The sequence below is a fragment of the Bubalus kerabau genome, chromosome 11 (assembly GCF_029407905.1).
Source record: "Bubalus kerabau isolate K-KA32 ecotype Philippines breed swamp buffalo chromosome 11, PCC_UOA_SB_1v2, whole genome shotgun sequence".
In the NCBI taxonomy this organism is placed as follows: domain Eukaryota; kingdom Metazoa; phylum Chordata; class Mammalia; order Artiodactyla; family Bovidae; genus Bubalus; species Bubalus kerabau.
The window spans coordinates 75,272,971-75,289,570 of record NC_073634.1 but is presented as its reverse complement, the minus strand read 5'-3'; the positions used below and the strand labels follow the sequence as shown (position 1 = coordinate 75,289,570).

General features: G+C 51.7%; 2 protein-coding genes across 7 annotated transcripts; one reads left to right on the top strand and one right to left on the bottom strand.

Moving 5' to 3' along the window:
• Positions 1-457: 457 nt before the first annotated feature.
• Positions 458-11,710, bottom strand: SLC5A6 (solute carrier family 5 member 6). 6 transcript variants are annotated; one of them, XM_055540696.1, is made up of 18 exons: positions 11,519-11,710; positions 10,943-11,007; positions 8,847-8,929; positions 7,494-8,036; positions 7,104-7,169; positions 6,736-6,787; positions 6,314-6,381; positions 5,904-6,058; positions 5,384-5,524; positions 5,054-5,183; positions 4,212-4,300; positions 3,703-3,815; positions 3,316-3,383; positions 2,831-2,917; positions 2,503-2,684; positions 2,171-2,274; positions 1,829-1,944; positions 458-1,428 (listed from the first exon to the last, which is right to left on the bottom strand). In XM_055540696.1, exons 4-18 carry the CDS (start codon positions 7,884-7,886, stop codon positions 1,276-1,278), a joined length of 1,917 nt encoding a protein of 638 aa, XP_055396671.1. In that variant the 5' UTR covers positions 7,887-8,036; positions 8,847-8,929; positions 10,943-11,007; positions 11,519-11,710; the 3' UTR covers positions 458-1,275. The 6 variants fall into 6 exon arrangements, with proteins under 6 accessions (XP_055396671.1, XP_055396670.1, XP_055396672.1 ...); XM_055540695.1 differs by lacking the exon at positions 11,519-11,710 and adding an exon at positions 11,193-11,338; XM_055540697.1 differs by lacking the exon at positions 11,519-11,710 and adding an exon at positions 11,274-11,295.
• A 99-nt stretch (positions 11,711-11,809) lies between these two features.
• Positions 11,810-16,483, top strand: ATRAID (all-trans retinoic acid induced differentiation factor). Its single transcript, XM_055540701.1, has 7 exons — positions 11,810-11,954; positions 12,633-12,754; positions 14,399-14,470; positions 14,677-14,748; positions 14,849-14,970; positions 15,836-15,933; positions 16,149-16,483. The coding sequence occupies exons 1-7, from the start codon at positions 11,856-11,858 to the stop codon at positions 16,251-16,253; spliced, it is 690 nt and encodes a 229-aa protein (XP_055396676.1). The 5' UTR covers positions 11,810-11,855; the 3' UTR covers positions 16,254-16,483.
• Positions 16,484-16,600: the final 117 nt, after the last annotated feature.

The window sequence follows — 16,600 nt, the reverse complement described above, 5'->3', positions numbered from 1 at the left end:
AAGAGCTTGTGCTCTGGGCAGCTGGATGGGGCCAAGCAGAGACAGAGACCAAGTGTGGGTGGGCATAAGCAGAGTTTCTTCACAAGACCATAAAAGTCCACCTTAAATGTTCTATTTTTAAATGCTAAATAGCAACCTTCTTCCTCCTGCCCCCAAAGTGGAAATTCTCAGAGCAGCATATTGTTCTGGTCAAGGACAAGTGGGCAGGACAGGCAACAGACCGAGCCACACGGAGAAGAGAAGCAGCAGAGCAAAGTGTGCACGTTCAACCCCATGAACACGTTACCCCCCGTAGACATGCACACCAGCCAGAGATCAGAAACCTCACTAGGCCACCCTTGGTCCCCTGCAGGTCTCCCTCAGCAGGGGAAGACCTGTGCATGGGAGGAGGGGCTCTTCACCCTCGCCAGGGACAGGACTAGGGTGGACAAGAGCAGGTGCAGACAGTACAGGAACCCAGATTCTAGCCCAATGGCAGTTTTTATTCCTTAGGAACAAAGATATGTGGGTAAGAAACTCCAAAAGGAAACAGGAGCATGAATGACCAAATGACACGAGGGTGGCATGGCTCAGGAGTCAGACGGATGGCGCACTCCACAGTGGACCTGGTCATGACCTGGTTTCTCAACATCCACCCCATCCCAAAGTGCCCATTGCAAAGGTAGGGGGTGGGGCAGCGAGGTGAAAAGCGTCCCTACTCTACACAAAGGAAATGAATGTACCTGTGTGTTCCGAGAGGCCTCTCAGGGACACCAAAACCTCCCTCTCAAGAATGGAGGTAGACAGATCAGGATGTCTGGGTAGCACAGACAACCTGAAAGTAGTGTCCCAGGGGCCCTGTGTGGCTGGCAGAAGCCGTGCTCCGATGGGACTGCAAGGGCCACAAGAGCTGGCCAAGGCAGCTCCGCATCAATCTTGCCAGAGTGGGCCCAGCACAGCTATTTCCATTCACTTCAAAGAAGCCTGGCGATGCTGAATCAGAAGCCATTATCCTTTTGCCAGATTTACCTCTATCCCTTTTTCTGGCAGAATTGTACCCCCTGCAAGCCTGGTTCTCTAGAGAACAGATGGGCAAAGAACAAGGAAAAACCTTGTCCTACTCTCACACCTCCTGTGACATGACAGCTTTTACTGTAGCGCAAACTCCCAAGAACAAGGTCTTTTGGTGTGGGTGAGGCCACTCAGCCTGTGACCCTCCTGCGGAACACCAGGGAACTCTCATCCCCGTACCGCAGGGGGTCTCTGGGTCTGGGTCCCAAGTCTGTGATCCCAGGATCACAGTGAGGTCTCCTGGAGGATGAAGGTCGGGCTGATCCCCGGCTGGATGGGGCCTTCCTCAGGCACAGCCATGGCCACCTGGTCTCTGCTGCCCCTCAGCATCCCATTGCTCATCTTCTCTGGAAATATATCGGCTTCCAAGGAGAGGTCCTGGGGAACGTGGGCAAAGGGTGGGGGGAACGTGAGACAAAGGGAGGTGAAGGAACCTCCTTTTCCTCTTGCAGGAAGGGTGACCCTGCTGTGATCCCGGCTAGAAAGGGGACCAGCGAGGGGCAGCGGGGGGAGGAGCAGGCCTGGGGTGAACACGAGGGTGGGAGGAGGGAGAGGACAGGCCAACAGCTGTGGCCTCTCGGGGCCAAGACCCTTCTGCCCACCAAGCCCCCGCTTCCCTGTGGGAAGGAGCCGGCACCTGCTGTCGGATGGCCCAGGCTCAGGCAGATCATCAGAGAATGGGGGCTGGGGGAGAAAGAAAAGGCGGGGGACGGAAACCAGAAGGTCCGGCAGTAGTCTGAGAGGGAGGGGAGGGGTGATCTGACAATAGAGGAGCTACCTGGCTGCCGGCTCTGCAGGGAAGTCGCTTCTGACAGGACAGGGGCAGGAGGGCAAGGAGTTTCGGCAACACTGGGTAAATGGTCCGAGGGTCCACAGTCCGGCCCCGCATGCCCCCTGAAGACAAAGTGCTCCTGAGACTCTAGTGTATAACCAGGGCACTTCCCAGAGCCATCCAATCTCACTGCTCTGAGCCCCTAGCCCCTACCCACCTCCTAGAGCACCGCCAAGAAGCCTGACTGTTCCAGACATCCAGGAGCCCCTGAGCTCAGACCCCAGACCCCTGAGTGCCCTCCCTCGGGCAGTCCTCATTTCTTTGCGCGCCAACCCCACGCCCCCTCACCACTGAGCAGACTGACAGCCAGGCCCACCACAATGACGGTGGTGGAGTTGTGAGCGCTGTACCATAAATACGACAGGGAATAGAGCCGCTGTAGCCCCGTGGGCCTGGGGAGAGCAGGGGGTGAGGACAATTAGCAACTCATTGAAGGAGCAACCGACCCTCAGGCACCTGGCTCCCCACCCCCACCCCCTGCAAGGTCCCAGAGTCCGGGGAACCAACACCTAGCATTCCCCACCCCCCAGGCTTCTAGTGGCCCATCCCTTAGCAAGGGCCCTGGAAAACCCCTCAAGAGTGAGCTGCTTTCCCCAAGGAGAGAGTGAGCTCTGACTCACTTTGAGGCGGCAGTTGAGGGCATCAGTGTGGCCATGGTGACAGCAGTCAGATTGCTGGACAGAGAGAAGCTGGGCCCGTTAGGGGGAGAGAGTGCTCTGCCAGAGCCCATGCTGGTCACTATGCTCCCGATGCCGATCCAGAAGGCCATAATCAGTCCAGCCAACAGGCCCACGATGGCACCCTGCCCAGAGACGTGACACTCTCTTGTCACAAGGCCAGCCCCACCAAAGCTTTACACCAGTTCCCAGCACTCCTGGTGAGAGCCCCGCCAAGCCATTCCCCAGGTCCACCCCCACACATGACCCTGGAGTCACGTGGGTCACTCACAGGAGGATTTGCACAAGGAAAGAACATCCCAAGGCAGAAGAGTCCAAGCAGTGGCCCCCCAACCATACCAAAGATGCTGATGGCTGCCTGCAGAGGACAGGGTGAGAAAAAGAAAAGAACACACAGGCTCAGAGACCCCAGCCTCAGCAATGTGGCAGGGCCACCACCGCCTCAGAGCCCCACCAGCCAGATCTGTCGGTCTCTTCTCCCTGGAACCACTAGAATGCAGGATCCTAGAGGGCAGAAATGGTTATGGGAATATGCCTGGGGTTCTCCAGAGGCTGATCCTTAGACCTTTCTGAGCCAACAACAACTCTGGGGCTTTTGGCTACTAGGGAGTCTGTTCAGACCTACAGGCATAGCCGGTCAAAGGGGAACTTCTGACACTTGCCCTCTGTGTCAATTCCTTTCACAATAGCGGTCTTCTTCCCTTTCTGATTTCAATCTGCTCCTTTTCTCCCCCAACAATTCCGTTCCCTCATTACCTGCAGCACAGGTCCCATCTGCGAGGAAATATAGGCCATTCCCAGACAAAGTAGCCCATAACCAAAGGCTGGGAAAAAAGCAGGGGAGAAATAAGCAGATGTGAGTTAACACAATAAGCAGGGAAAGCAGAGCAAAGCTCCTTCCCTGGTCAAACTACTACCTCTCTGTCCCTGGGAAGGGAGTATATTACCTCAGGACCCAGCTCCAGGTCCCTCCCACCCTGTCCTCACTTCTAGGTGACCAAGACTGCTCCCCAGGAAGTTCCCTGGCACGTAATCAAGGTCAGTGCTTTACTGGGCAAGTGTACTTCAAAGCAGACAGCTGACAGTGCTTAGGAGGTATCTTAGAAAGTACATGGCTGAAAAGATAAGGAAGTATAATCCAACCGATGATTCTGGAAAGCATGGTGGCCCGGACTTCAGAGACATGAGGGAACCAGGGTCGAATCAAGTCTTCCATTGTAACAGTTGCCAGTGAATTAAAAGCAGAGGATATGGTGCTGAAAGAAGGAAGAGAAAGTCAGGTCCAGAAGGGCAAACCTAACAAGGGACCCTATTGAGGGACGAGTGCCCTAAAGGCAGGAGAGGACACATGTAACCCAAACACTACTCTGACAGCTGGAACCAAGGAAGAGGCCTGGGAGGCAGGGACACCTGGCCTCTTCTGAGTGGGGTTCAGGTTTGGTTCAAGTAAATCAATTCCTGGTAGAGAAGACTCCTTCACCAAAAAGGGGCCTCGCCTAGGAGAGGACATGCCTGCCCACACAGAAGAGCTGTCCCTTGTCGTTCAAACACAAACGGGCACAATGAAAGGCTCAGAGGGACCTCCCATCCACCCGTCACCTTGTACTCAGAGGGGTCAGCTGTGTCAAGCCTGAGGGGAAAGGTCAAAGTACCTGAGGGAGCCACTGAAGAGGCAGGCAACAAAGAGCCCAGGCAGCCCCGGCAGGCCTCTCAGGAGATCCATCACAAAGTACAAGACGAACTGCAGGCGGAGCAGAAGAGTACAGCTCTCCTCAGAGAAGCCCTTCCCAGGGGAGCGCTGCCCTTCCCCTGCATGTGCCACCCACATGCGCCGACCAGTCTGTGGAGACTGGGCACCTTAGGAAGGGGGCCAGGCACTGAAGGCGACCCCACAGTAAGTGGAGAGAAAGCAGGCTCTGCAGAAAGAAGGACGCAGCAGCCCGTGCCCCAGCTCTCCCCTGGCCAGTGGTGTGACTTGAGCATGCTAGCCACCCCGTTGGGTCACCTGCAGCACAGGTCCCATCTGCGAGGAAATATAGGCCATTCCCAGACAAAGTAGCCCATAACCAAAGGCTGGGAAAAAAGCAGGGGAGAAATAAGCAGATGTGAGTTAACACAATAAGCAGGGAAAGCAGAGCAAAGCTCCTTCCCTGGTCAAACTACTACCTCTCTGTCCCTGGGAAGGGCGTATATTACCTCAGGACCCAGCTCCAGGTCCCTCCCACCCTGTCCTCACTTCTAGGTGACCAAGACTGCTGTGAGGAGGGATAGAAGAGATCAGCTGTGTGATGGCTCCCCACAGGGCAGGTGGTGCAGAGGAGTGAGTTAGTAAAGGGAGGTCCCCACTCCCTGGGCTGGGCCCTATGATCAGCTGCAGAATCCCAGGGAGGAAGGACTTTACATACAGTGCCCACCCCAGGTGGGGGTCCTCTCTGCAGCCACCCAGACACTCCCTTTGGGGGAGTCCAGGCAGGGGGCAGGGAGGCCGTCTCACCTGGTCAGGGGCTGCCTGACTCTGCTGGGTGCTCATAGGATACTCCTGGTAGTAGGTAAACATGACCAGGCCAATGAGGCAGCCCATGCTGAGCGCCACCTGCTGGCAGGGGAAGACGGCATAGCAGGAGCTGCAAGAGAGGCCAGTGCGAGCAGAGGGTGTTAGCAGGCACGTCCCCACACCCCAGAAGGCAGGTCCTCGTCCTGCCCAGTGGGTGTGCCCTGGTATCCTGCCCCACCGCAACTGCCGCAGCAGAACCGGGTCCCAGTCTCTCCCCCATCCAGCCCCCCCCCCACCCCCCCCCCCTCGTCTTCCCAGTCCTGCCCTCACAGCACTGCAGCCTTCTCTGTGCGGGAACTGAGGTATCGCTGCACCTGCGCTTGGTTCACTCCATACAAGGAGAGCATCATGAAGACACCCCCGAAGGCCAACGTCCAGAACGTGTGCCGCACAAACGGGTCCGGGTCCAGCCTGCCATAGACACCAACGTGCCACTGTGGCCCCAGACTCAGCCTTCCCTGCCCTCCTCCAACAGGGGGCGGGGCAGAGAGATCGCTGCCGGGGCCAAGGTGGACTCAAGACCAGGACAGCAGGCTGGGTGGGGAGGGAGTGGTTCCATTCTACCAACCCACAGCCTCATCCCAGGTACTAGAAACATCCTGACACCTGACCACCCGGGGCAACACTAAGCTTGTCCTCCACCCCTGCAGGCCCAGCCTCCCACTGGCCTCAAGGCTGCACCTCAACTCCCATAGCTTCCTCTCTGCTTACTACCGCCCTAGGCGCAGGCTCTAAGAGGGGCTCAGCTCCCAGGCATGACAGACCCCAGCCAGGGAAAGGGTGTACTTACTCAATTCCAGAGATAAGGCCGTGCTGGGAAGCCACTTCCCACACGTGCCCCAAACCGCCCACTTTGGCCGACCCCACAATGATAACCGCCAGCTGCCCCAGGAACATGACCAGTGTCTGGAAGACATCTGTCCAGATGACTGCCTTCAGTCCACCCTACAGGGAGAAGACAGTACCCCTGCCACAGATGTCCAAGGAGCCACACCACCAGCGAGGGCAGCAGCCAGCTGCTGACATCCTTCCCATCCCATTCCCTACCATCACATCCCATCCCCCAACATGATCCCATCCCTTTTCACAACACCCATCTCCTCACCCATATTCTTATCTACTACCCACCTACTTATCTTGTCCCACCTTTTCCTCTTTCCCCCACCTCCCTCCTCTCCACCCTTCCCTAAGACTGGTTACCAGAGCAGTGTAGATGGTACAGACAATGCCTAGGGTCAGCACTGACAGCCAGAGATCAAAGCCAGTCACTGTAAACAGATAAAAATCACATTCCTATCCCCAGAGGAGGGTTTCCCAGGGATAAACCAGGGAAATGCAGTACTGATATGAACTATTTGATCATAAGGATGAAATAAATCATTTACCACAATGGAAAAAAAAAAGGTTTGTAAAGCTCCACCAAAAGGTGTTGATTAACCAATTCAGGGGCCTGGTAATGTTTGATTAGCTTTCCACCTCTAGTGAAGACCAGCCAAGGGCCCAGAGTGGAATGATTCCTTGGTCAAGGTTAGGTTCTTTTCTGCATTCTTTCCTCCACCTGCCCCTCCCAAAGGTTTTCCCTAGCCTGCAGTGGCTGGGAGCCAGGGACTGTGACTCCTCACCTGCATTGAGGGCCAAGGATGGTGCATAGAGGACGACCCCCATATAGATCACCTGTTGGGTGTGGAGAGAGAATGTGAGGGGAGGAGCCAATGAGGTGGGGCAGAAAGAAGAAAAGACAGACCTCAGCTTCAATATCCCAGAGGCCTCCCTTCACCTAGGCTCCCCCTCCCTCTCCCTTCTCCCAAAGTTTGGTTTGCCACCACCATGGTTATGTGTGCTAGAACTGGAAGAGACGGCAACAAGATGCCTCTGGGGGTGAGCGGGAATTTCAGTCTTGCTAGTCTGAGAGCAGGGAAGACTCCAGCGAGCCCGAATCCATGTCCCCCTACCCTGCACCAGGTTCAACTTCTATCCTCATTCCACTTACCATCTGAAAGATGAAGGTCACAGTTCCACAAACACGCACAGCTTTATTGAACCGGAGCTCCAGGTACTAGGTAGGAGTAAATTAAAAAAAAAAACCACAACGCATTCCTCCCCACCCCATCCCCAACAAATCACACACAACTTCCCTCAGGAAGCCCAGGAACAGAGGAAATAGCCAACTCATATCCACTCTGGGCCCCCCTCAGCACAGCGCTTCTCCCCGAACTCCTACCCTGCCCGACCTCACCACAGTGAACTTCTAGACACACGATGTATTTATTCCCTGCCCCTCTCATCAGGCAGACAGAGTTGAGGGGCCCAGATCCCTGTGTGCCTGGTTCCTTCTCTCTACCCCTGCCCCTGAGGGTCCTCTGTGCTCCTCCCTACCTACCTCATAGGCACTGGTGATATGCAGGCGGTAGAAGATGGGGATGAAGACATGTGCTGGGATCAGCAGCCCTAGGAAATAGCAGCAGCCCAGGAACCAATACTGGGTCCCGAATCGGTAGATCTCAGACGGCACACCCAGGATGGCCACAGCTGACTGGAAGGTGGCCAGCAAGGACAGGGCCACAGGAAGGCAGCCCATTTTGCGGTCTGCCAACAGCAACTGGCCGATGCTATGTCGGCCCCAGCCACGATAGGCATGGTAGAGCCCAATGGCAAGGGAGAGAACCAGCAGCAGGACAAAGACCACATAGTCCACCAGGCTGAAGGTGGACGTGACCACATTGGTGTCTGAGGTTGGAGGGAGGGGCATGGCGGTGCTCACCCCCACACTCATATTCTCTCTGAGTCTGTGACCTGCGGCCACTTGCTCTTCCTGGGGTCTGGGCTGCCACTCAGCTGGGCAGTGACAGGCAAGCCGCTACGACCTGACTTCCAGACACGGTCTCACAGTCCTCCTCCACCAAGTGACATTGTCCGGGGTGATCTACAAAGAAACTGGCTCTCAGGCAGGCCTCCCCTGCCTTCAGGGCCACCCACCCTCGGGCTTGTGCATTCCACACCCATCAGATTTGCCCAGCCAGGCCCCAGGGCAACCAGAAAGGTCTGGAGGCATTGATATGTGTTTAGTAGGGCAGAGTTGGGGAGAGAGGGAGGAAGCAGCAGATTGAGATAGCCAGGAGGTAACTATTTGGCCAAGACCTTTCTGGGTATACACAACTGTGAAACTTAAGAACCTTCTAAGGTCTTCACCCTAGCAGGAAAAGAAAAATCACCTCTAGCCCACCCTCTAGTTTCTTCTCAGAATTCCCTGCCCCACCCCCTGCCTGAAGGCACAGACAACCAGCCTGTGTCCAGCCTGGCGCCTCCACCCAGCAGGGAAGAAGAAACTTCAGGAAAGAAGACTAACGAAACCATGGCCTCTATTCTCCCAGCCTCAGGCCCTACCTTCCAACAGCACGCCTTCTCAGCACTGATCACCAGGAAGACCACCTCCACGGCAGCCTCAAATTCCTTTTCAGGCATCCCCAGGCCAACCACTCTGTTCTCCCCAACTTATTTAAAGCCCTGCCAACCACCTCTCAGCTCTTCTACCTGTAACACGGCAGTCAATAGCAGATCCAGGGAGAGAGATTTGGGTTCAAAAGTGAGAGGCCAACATGCTGGAACCAGGGGTTCACAGTTAAAATTTCAGGGGCACTTCAGAAAGAAGCTAGCCAGCCAGGGAGTTGGGGCAGGGGTAGGCAAGAGGAACAGTCAGGGAAAGTGGTGCTATCCCACAGGAGCAGACACCCACCTCGAGGAGCAATCCCTGCTGTGAAGCAAGGTCTGCCTGGAGAAGCTGCGTGTCTGGAGCTGAACGGAGGCTGAAGGCCTGGTCTATAAGAAGCAGAGGTGAGAAGAGCTAAGGTAAAGCTCAGCAGCTATTTGTTCGGGCCCCTTCAGGGAACCAATCACTGCAGTCCAAATGGCCCTATCACCCTACAGCCCCCAAACTCCAGCTCAGCCCTAGAGACTCCAGAACGGAGAGCAGGGAGCGCACATTCAACGGCATTCTTAGATGGATTAGGCTTTTGCTGCAAGTCCCACTTGGCACTGCATGCCAGGAGGAATTGCAAAAGAGTTGCTGAGAGATGGGAAAGTTGCTGTTCTAACTCCTGCACAATAAATACTAATCCTTAGAGAATATATTAAATACCATTATCCTCAGAACAAGGACCAGATCACGGTATGCCAAAACTTAGAGGAATCTTAGGAGATCACTAGCATAACCCCCTCATTTACCAACAGACACACCGAGGCCCGCGAATTTAGAAAGCCTAACATGATAACCATTAACATTTTTTGAACACATGTTGTAAAACACAGCACTGTGCTATGTACTTTATAAGTATTAGCAATGATAAATAATATCTATACGTTTCAAAACACCATGTCTCTCAGGTTATACACTTTATATGAACACTCTTTAGTTCTCTGGGTTGGACAGCATCATATAAAACAACAGAGAAATAACAGGATTGTCAGTAGGTGTGACAGGTAATTCACCAGAAGCCCCTCCCTCCCTACTCCCTGAACCAGGGCTGTGGCAGTGTTAACTGTTGTCAATTATTCCTGGAACAAAGTTTAGGTTTCAACTAATCTAGAGACAGATTAACATAAATCACATCTTCTGTTCTTGCCCACTAGGAGAAAGATCAGCCTCGCTGTCTTCCGGCTCTCCTACCCTGTGTTCTTGGATATATGTTGCCTGCGTGGCAAGATATGGCTTCATGCAGACCAAACCTGAACCCTGAACCTCCTGGGGCCAACGAAGAGGTGAAAACAAGTCAGCAACTCTTGAATCACATGTTCTACTAAGTCACAAATGTGAGTCCCCAGAACACAGTAGCCTGTGTTCCCAACAGGCTACTCAGGTTTAACCTAAAGATGCCCGGGGCTTTGCTACATTGCAACATCTCGAGTTTTCTCACTCTTCTTTCGCAAGGTTTTCATTGCTATGATAGAGGTGATAGGAACTACCGGAGAGTAAGAGGAAATATGTCTGTTGTGTACAAATAATGTACAGACGTAAAGGATTAATGATATGGCTAGGCAGGTAGTTGCAGAAAGGAAGGAAGGTCAAAGTATAGAATGGAAAACAAGATGTACAGAAATGCAGACCCTCTGCTGCTGGGGTAAACTGGCAGGACTTCCTGAGAATTCTATTTGCATGAGACGCAGAGAACCCTCCTGGATGGCTGAAGAAAGAGCCAGGCAAGACAGGAAAAACCTGACCCAGTAACAAAACCTTCACCAGACACGGTTCTAAGAGCAGGACAGGGACCTTCTAACCTTTAAAAAACTCACCTCTCTCTGAGAGGTGCTAAAAGTAACAGAAAAGCTGTTTCACTAAAACTCTAACACACAGGGCACCAAATAGGCTGTAGGGGGCTCTTTTTAAAAATCTGATATACACAGACAAGAAAGAGAATCATTCCTAACCACCCTAATCACACTCTCACTTTGGTAGCAAAATGAATTGCTTTGCCCCCTACAAAAGGCAAAGGGGCCACCGGAGGACCAATCTTCCCCAAAAGATGCCTTCAAAATCTGTCTTTGTGCCTAGAATCCCGCAAAGTCTGAAAGGCTCTAGAGGTCCTCATTAAAACGCTAGTAACTAATGCCTTAGTAAATGTGCCAGCCCTCTGAAAGTAAATGCTTTTAGATTCCAGACACTTGGGGGTAGGTAGAAGTGGAGCCAGGCTAGAAGACGAGCTTTGATTAGCTTTGATGAGTTTTTGCTGGCCCTAACCAAAGCCCACACTCAGTCCCTTCCGCCACGGGGCTCCCTCAGCGCCCCTTCGGTCGGGGCCTCGTGCCACCACGGGATAGCCCTCGTCTTCCCCTTACCTCCAGGGCCCAGCCAAGACTAAGAAGGTCTTGTCGTTCTTCCCGAGATCTGCATCGCTCCTTTTCTGGGAAGACAAAGGAGATGAGGACTTAGGGGACCATCTATCCCGCTTCCACCTCCTCGCCAGAGCACCGGACGCCGCGTGGTTTCAGGACTGAGCTGAAAGGGACAGGGTGCCCCGAGCGTCCCCAGGCTCGTCTCCTCCCGACAGGATTTGCCCTTCGTCCTTTGCTCCCCCATCACCCTTACCCTCTTTATTTCCTGACTTCTCTCCTTCCCTCCACACGCGAGGTGGCACAACCACTACCACCTCGCCGCCTGCACGCTCACCTTCCCCGGACTCCAGGCTAGGAGCCGGCCCACCCCGCTCCTCATCTTTCTGCTCCTCCCCGCCCTGACGCCACTCTCCGCAGCCTGTGTGCTCCAACCCAACCCCTCACGGCCCGCCCTCGACCGGCCCTCCTGCCCGATCTCCACACGTGGGTCATGCCTCCGCGGGAGAGCGGGCCCGGCCACGCCAGGCCGGTTGACAGCGGAGTCCCGCCCCCTGCCCGTCCCCGCGCCGCCATGTTTACTGCGGGCAGATGGATTAACCCCGAGTTGCTTCAGAGACGCTATCCCGACGTCCGGGAGCATGGAACGCGGCGCTGAGAAACCGGTGGCAAAGAGGTCTTCGCTTAAGGGGAGAGAAGGGTGTGGTCAGTCCCCCGAACTAGGACTGGGGCCCCCAACGACAACAAAAAAATGCGCTGACCTCCACGACTAAAGGTAACCCCAGCTCTCCCAGCACCGAGCAACCCACCTGACTAGCCGGGCGGGCCAGGCCACGCCCCGCACGGGGGCGTGACACGGTGGGAGGCAGGGCCGCACGCGCGTCTCGCGATCAGTGGAGAAGGTCGGAAGGAGCGAAAAATGGCCCCTTGCGGGCTCTGCAGTCCTTTGAGCTTGGTTCCCTGGGCTGCAGCCCTGCTCTTCGTTCTGAGCGTGGGAAGGGCTTTGGCGCTACCCGAGGTACTGAAGCAGATTAAAGGTTGGGTTGAAAAAGAATTGCTCGCCGGCACTCGGCTCTCCCCTCTACCCTGCCTGCCGCAGCCCCGATTTCGTTCCTGGGGCCTCCCTAGCCGTCACCCAGACGGCTCCCACTCCCGAGTACTCAACGCCGCTGTCTCCCAGCGCTTTCGCTCTGCTGACGTCCAAAGACGTTTGAAATTTGACCTCCTTGCTCCTTAATATTCGAATAACTATAAGTTCTTTCCACAAATGAGTCCTCCGGCCGTTCTGCAAGCTTGCTGCGTTCTAATGCCGCTGGATAGCGTGCGTTGGTAGGACTGTACTTTCTGTAATGCTTGATGAGTTCTTTGTGTACCTGCAGTCCTTTTACACCCGGTCACATGGGGCTGGCAGGTTGAGAAGTCGTTGGAGAGGACATTATAAGTGTGTTCGAATAATTCTCAGAGATGAGATCCTTCCCTGGACAAGATCCGGTACAGAAATTCTCCGGTGCGCTGTTTTGGCGCCTGGTTCCAGAGGAAGAAATATGTCTTCTGTAAATCTGACATAAAGGCCCTGTATTAGAGGAATTCTGGAGCATATACTGGCAGTTAACGTTTGAGCCTGTTTCCTCCCCTCCCCCCCCCCCTCCCCCCGGCTTTTCTTTCTGGAGTTCTAATAGTTTTCTGTCTTCTGCAGATATGCACCCAGTGTCCAGGGAGTGTGCAAAATTTGTCAGAAGTGGCTCTTTATTGTAAAAGGACACCAGAGCTAACGCTGCGAGCCCGCTGCTGCCTGAATGGGGAAGGCACCATCCTGGGGTGAGGGAGGAGAAGACCTCCCTGGGTACTGGAAAAGAGTTCCCAAACCGGATTCTTCAAGGCTTGCCTGATTGGCTTTGGGGATAAATATTCATACATATTTTTGATGCATCTAAACCGTGATAAGTGAAGAATCTGCCTACAGTCCAGGAGACCTGGGTTGGGAAGATCACTCGGAGAAGGAAATGGCAACCCACTCCAGTATTCTTGCCTGGAGAATCCCGTGGACAGAGGAGCCTGGCGGGCTACAGTCCATGGGGTTGAAAAGTGTGAGACCCATACTGAGTGACTAACACTTTAAATAACCCTGTGGTTCTTCCTGGTTGAAAAATGCATAAAAGTCATAATTTTGAGCATTTTTTAACCTTATATTTTTTGTTTATTATCAACTCTCTGGCTTATTTACTGTAGTGTCTCCATGAAATGACTCCTTTGGCCTCCAGGACACTATGAAATATGGCTTTCTTCCTCTTCTCATTAATTCATATTTGAGGCAAATTTCTCTTTTTGTCCCCTTATACAGATTACTTCCTGCATTGTTTTCCCCTCACACTCTTGAGAATCCACTTATTCTTACAGCTTCAACCATTATGCAGGTGTCTCCCAAAACTAGATCTCTCTTAATTTCCTTTGACTTTTCTCCAGATATGTGGAGAAAACATAATAGATTCCTATTAAACATTTCCTTTTTCAGAGCACCCTCACTTCAGATTCAGATTGTCTTGCTTCCTTTCTCCTCATTCCATTATCTATCTAAATACTGATTTGTATTGAACTTTCAGAAAACTAATTTCTTTCCATTATTGCTCTGGCTTTAAAATTACACTTATAATTGTCTGTGGCCCTAGGATAAAGTACAAACCAGGAACTATCATAGACTGGCCCAACCTACCTTTCCAACATTACTTTCTTTTTTTTTTTTCCAACACTACTTTCAATTAGTTGTCCACTCAAACCCTCCAGGAGAGTCTGGCTTCAGCCTTCTACCTCCAAAAGCAGGCCACCTTTGTTTCTCTGTTCAAGTCTCTCTCTCTACCTAAACTTGCCTTCCTCCATCAAATTAGGACATATCTGTCCTTTAATTCCAACATCTTTTGTGAATACTCTGTACTACTAAATGCCAGAGTAATATCTTTTAATTTTTCACTTCTCTAATCCTTAGTGTCCGTACCACTCAAGTTAATTTTATATACTGTTCACATTGCAATTTAATGTTTATATATTTTTTATTTTGGGTGATGGTCTTGTTCCCCTAGTACATTGTAAACAACTTGCAAGCTAAGATACTGAATGTTATTTTTAATTCTCCCAGTTTTTGCAGTTAGTAGGCATTAAGTAATATTTGCAGTTAGTAGTCATTAAGTAAATACTAAGGCACTATTCCATTAAGTAAAGGAATAGCAATAGATATTGAAGAAATATGACTAGTGCAAATGAGGGACAGAATTTTTTAAATTTAAGTAGCTACATGTGTTAGTGGTTACTTAATTGGACAATGCAGGATGAAAACATCTACCAGAGTGCCTAGTTTGTGGTCCTGACATAGGTGTGTTCAATGAATATTAGCTGTTAAGGGGGTTGTAATAGCTTACCCTGGGTGAAGGGGAAAGATACACAGTTTCACTAATTACTTTATTTCCTCAGGCTGGATCTCCAGAACTGCTCTCTGAAGGACCCTGTTCCAAACTTTCCTCAAGCACATACTGCTATCATCATGTAAGTCGTTAGTTATCCTCCTTCCCAAAAGGTGACCTTGGCATAGGGTTGATGGGAAAGTCTTTGAGGATGGACTGCTAAAAAGATGTTTGAATATTGTCTACATTTGGACAACTGAGAATAAGAACTGGATTACCATCCAGAAATGTGTGAATGGAAGTAAAGTGTTTTCCTAGAGCACAGTGCTAACAGTGTGTGCTTTGCAGAGACCTTCAGGCAAACCCCCTCCAGGGTGACTTGGTCAACACCTTCCATGGCTTTACTCAGCTCCAGACTCTGTGAGTAAGAGTGTGGGGTGGGGGAGAGAACCAAAGAGAGGCAGTGCTATGAACTCAGCAACTTTGGTCTGCGTACTATGACTGCCTATGTTGTGTTCAGGATACTGCCACAAGATGTCAACTGTCCTGGAGGTATTAATGCCTGGGATACTATCACTTTTTATATAAACAACCAAAGCTGCGAAGGACAAAGGAATATTTGCAACACCACTGAGGACCCAGGTATGCTGTCTCACCTCCACCCCTCCGGAAACTACCCTTCCTCCCTGTATTCTCTACTTTAGATCAGAAAGACGGTAAAATTGCCTAAGTGCCTTTTGTTCAGGTTTCCAAAGTGTTCAGTTCAGTTCAGTCCAGGTGCTCAGTCATGTCCAACTCTTTATGACCCCAAGGACTGCAGCATGCCAGGCTTCCCTGTCTATCACCAACTCCCGGAGCTTGCTCAAACTCATGTCCATTGAGTCGGTGGTGTCATCCAACCATCTCATCTTCTGTCATCCCCTTCTTCTCCTGCCTTCAGTCTTTCCCAGCCTCAGGCTGTTTTCCAATGAGTCAGTTCTTTGCATCAGGTTTCCAAAGTATTGGAGCTTCAGTTTCAACATCAGTCCTTCCAATGAACACCCAGGACTGATCTCCTTTAGGATGGACTGGTTGGATCTCCTTGCAGTCCAAGGGACTCTCAAGAGTCTTCTCCAACACCACGGTTCAAAAGCATCAGTTCTTTGGCATTCAGCTTTCTTTATGGTCCAACTCTCACATCCATACATGAATGACTACTGGAAAAAACCATAGCTTTGACTAGACAGACCTTTGTCGGCCAAGTAATGTCTCTGCTTTTTAATATGCTGTTTACATTTGTCATAGCTTTAATACGCTCTCTAGGTTTGTTATAGCTCGGAAGTCTTAACCCTTTGGAAAGAAAGGTCGTAAAATTATTTTGTTATCATGATAGTGTTCTGATTATCTGTAGTCTATTTTCCACTCTACCTTTGACCTAGAAATAGTTGAGAGAATCTAAGCTGAAGGAGATATATGGGAAATATACCTAATGAAATCCAGTGATGTTCTCTTTCTCTCTGGCTCTCAGAAATATGTCCTGAGAATGGATCTTGTGTACCTGATGGTCCAGGTCTCTTGCAGTGTGTCTGTGCTGATGGCTTCCATGGCTACAAGTGTATGCGCCAGGTGAGGAATTAGGCCTCCTAATTATGGGTAAGAGATACGCATAGATCAAGTACCTCTTTCAAAGAAGACCAGCTGCTGATGCAAATCACCTAGAGAAGGAAACTAGAAGAAAACTGCCCTGGCTCAGGGGACAGATATGCTAGGAATTACTGAATGTTAGGTTTTAAGCCCTTGGTGTAACCCTGTATGAAGTTTTTTTGGTCTGTTATTCACAGGGCTCCTTCCCATTGTTCATGTTCTTTGGTATTCTGGGATCCACCACCTTATCCATCTCCATCCTCCTTTGGGGGACTCAACGCCGAAAAGCCAAGGCTTCATGAACCACAAAGGTCTTCCTACTTACCTAAAGATCATCCCCATCTTAGCCCAGTCAGGGAGATTTGCTTCCTAGACATCAATCATCAGCGGATCCTCCCAAGGCAGAGGCCTCCGATAGAAGGAAGATGGAAATTTGCACAACCCTAGTGTGTTGTAGACATCCAGTCCGGGAGTGGACTAGTACCAGTTCACATTTGTGCTGTTGACCATAATAAACAGTTTTTCTTTTTTTCTTCTTGTCTCTTGGTTGGGGTGGCAAAGGCGGCTTCCGGGTGGGGAGAGCTGGTGTTCACAGGTTTCCCTTAACTTCGCGCTTGGTAAGAGGTGACCCAACCCGCTAGCCTCCCTG

Coding starts and splice junctions, on each gene's coding strand:
- ATRAID (XM_055540701.1), top strand. CDS start 11,856: ATGGCCCCTTGCGGGCTCTGCAGTCCTTTGAGCTTGGTTCCCTGGGCT. Junction 14,971..15,835: donor CAACACCACTGAGGACCCAG/GTATGCTGTCTC, acceptor TCTGGCTCTCAG/AAATATGTCCTGAGAATGGA. Junction 15,934..16,148: donor GCTACAAGTGTATGCGCCAG/GTGAGGAATTAG, acceptor TGTTATTCACAG/GGCTCCTTCCCATTGTTCAT.
- SLC5A6 (XM_055540696.1), bottom strand. CDS start 7,886: ATGAGTGTGGGGGTGAGCACCGCCATGCCCCTCCCTCCAACCTCAGAC. Junction 3,384..3,702: donor CATGCTTTCCAGAATCATCG/GTTGGATTATAC, acceptor CTTTTTTCCCAG/CCTTTGGTTATGGGCTACTT. Junction 2,685..2,830: donor TTCCTTGTGCAAATCCTCCT/GTGAGTGACCCA, acceptor GTCTCTGGGCAG/GGTGCCATCGTGGGCCTGTT.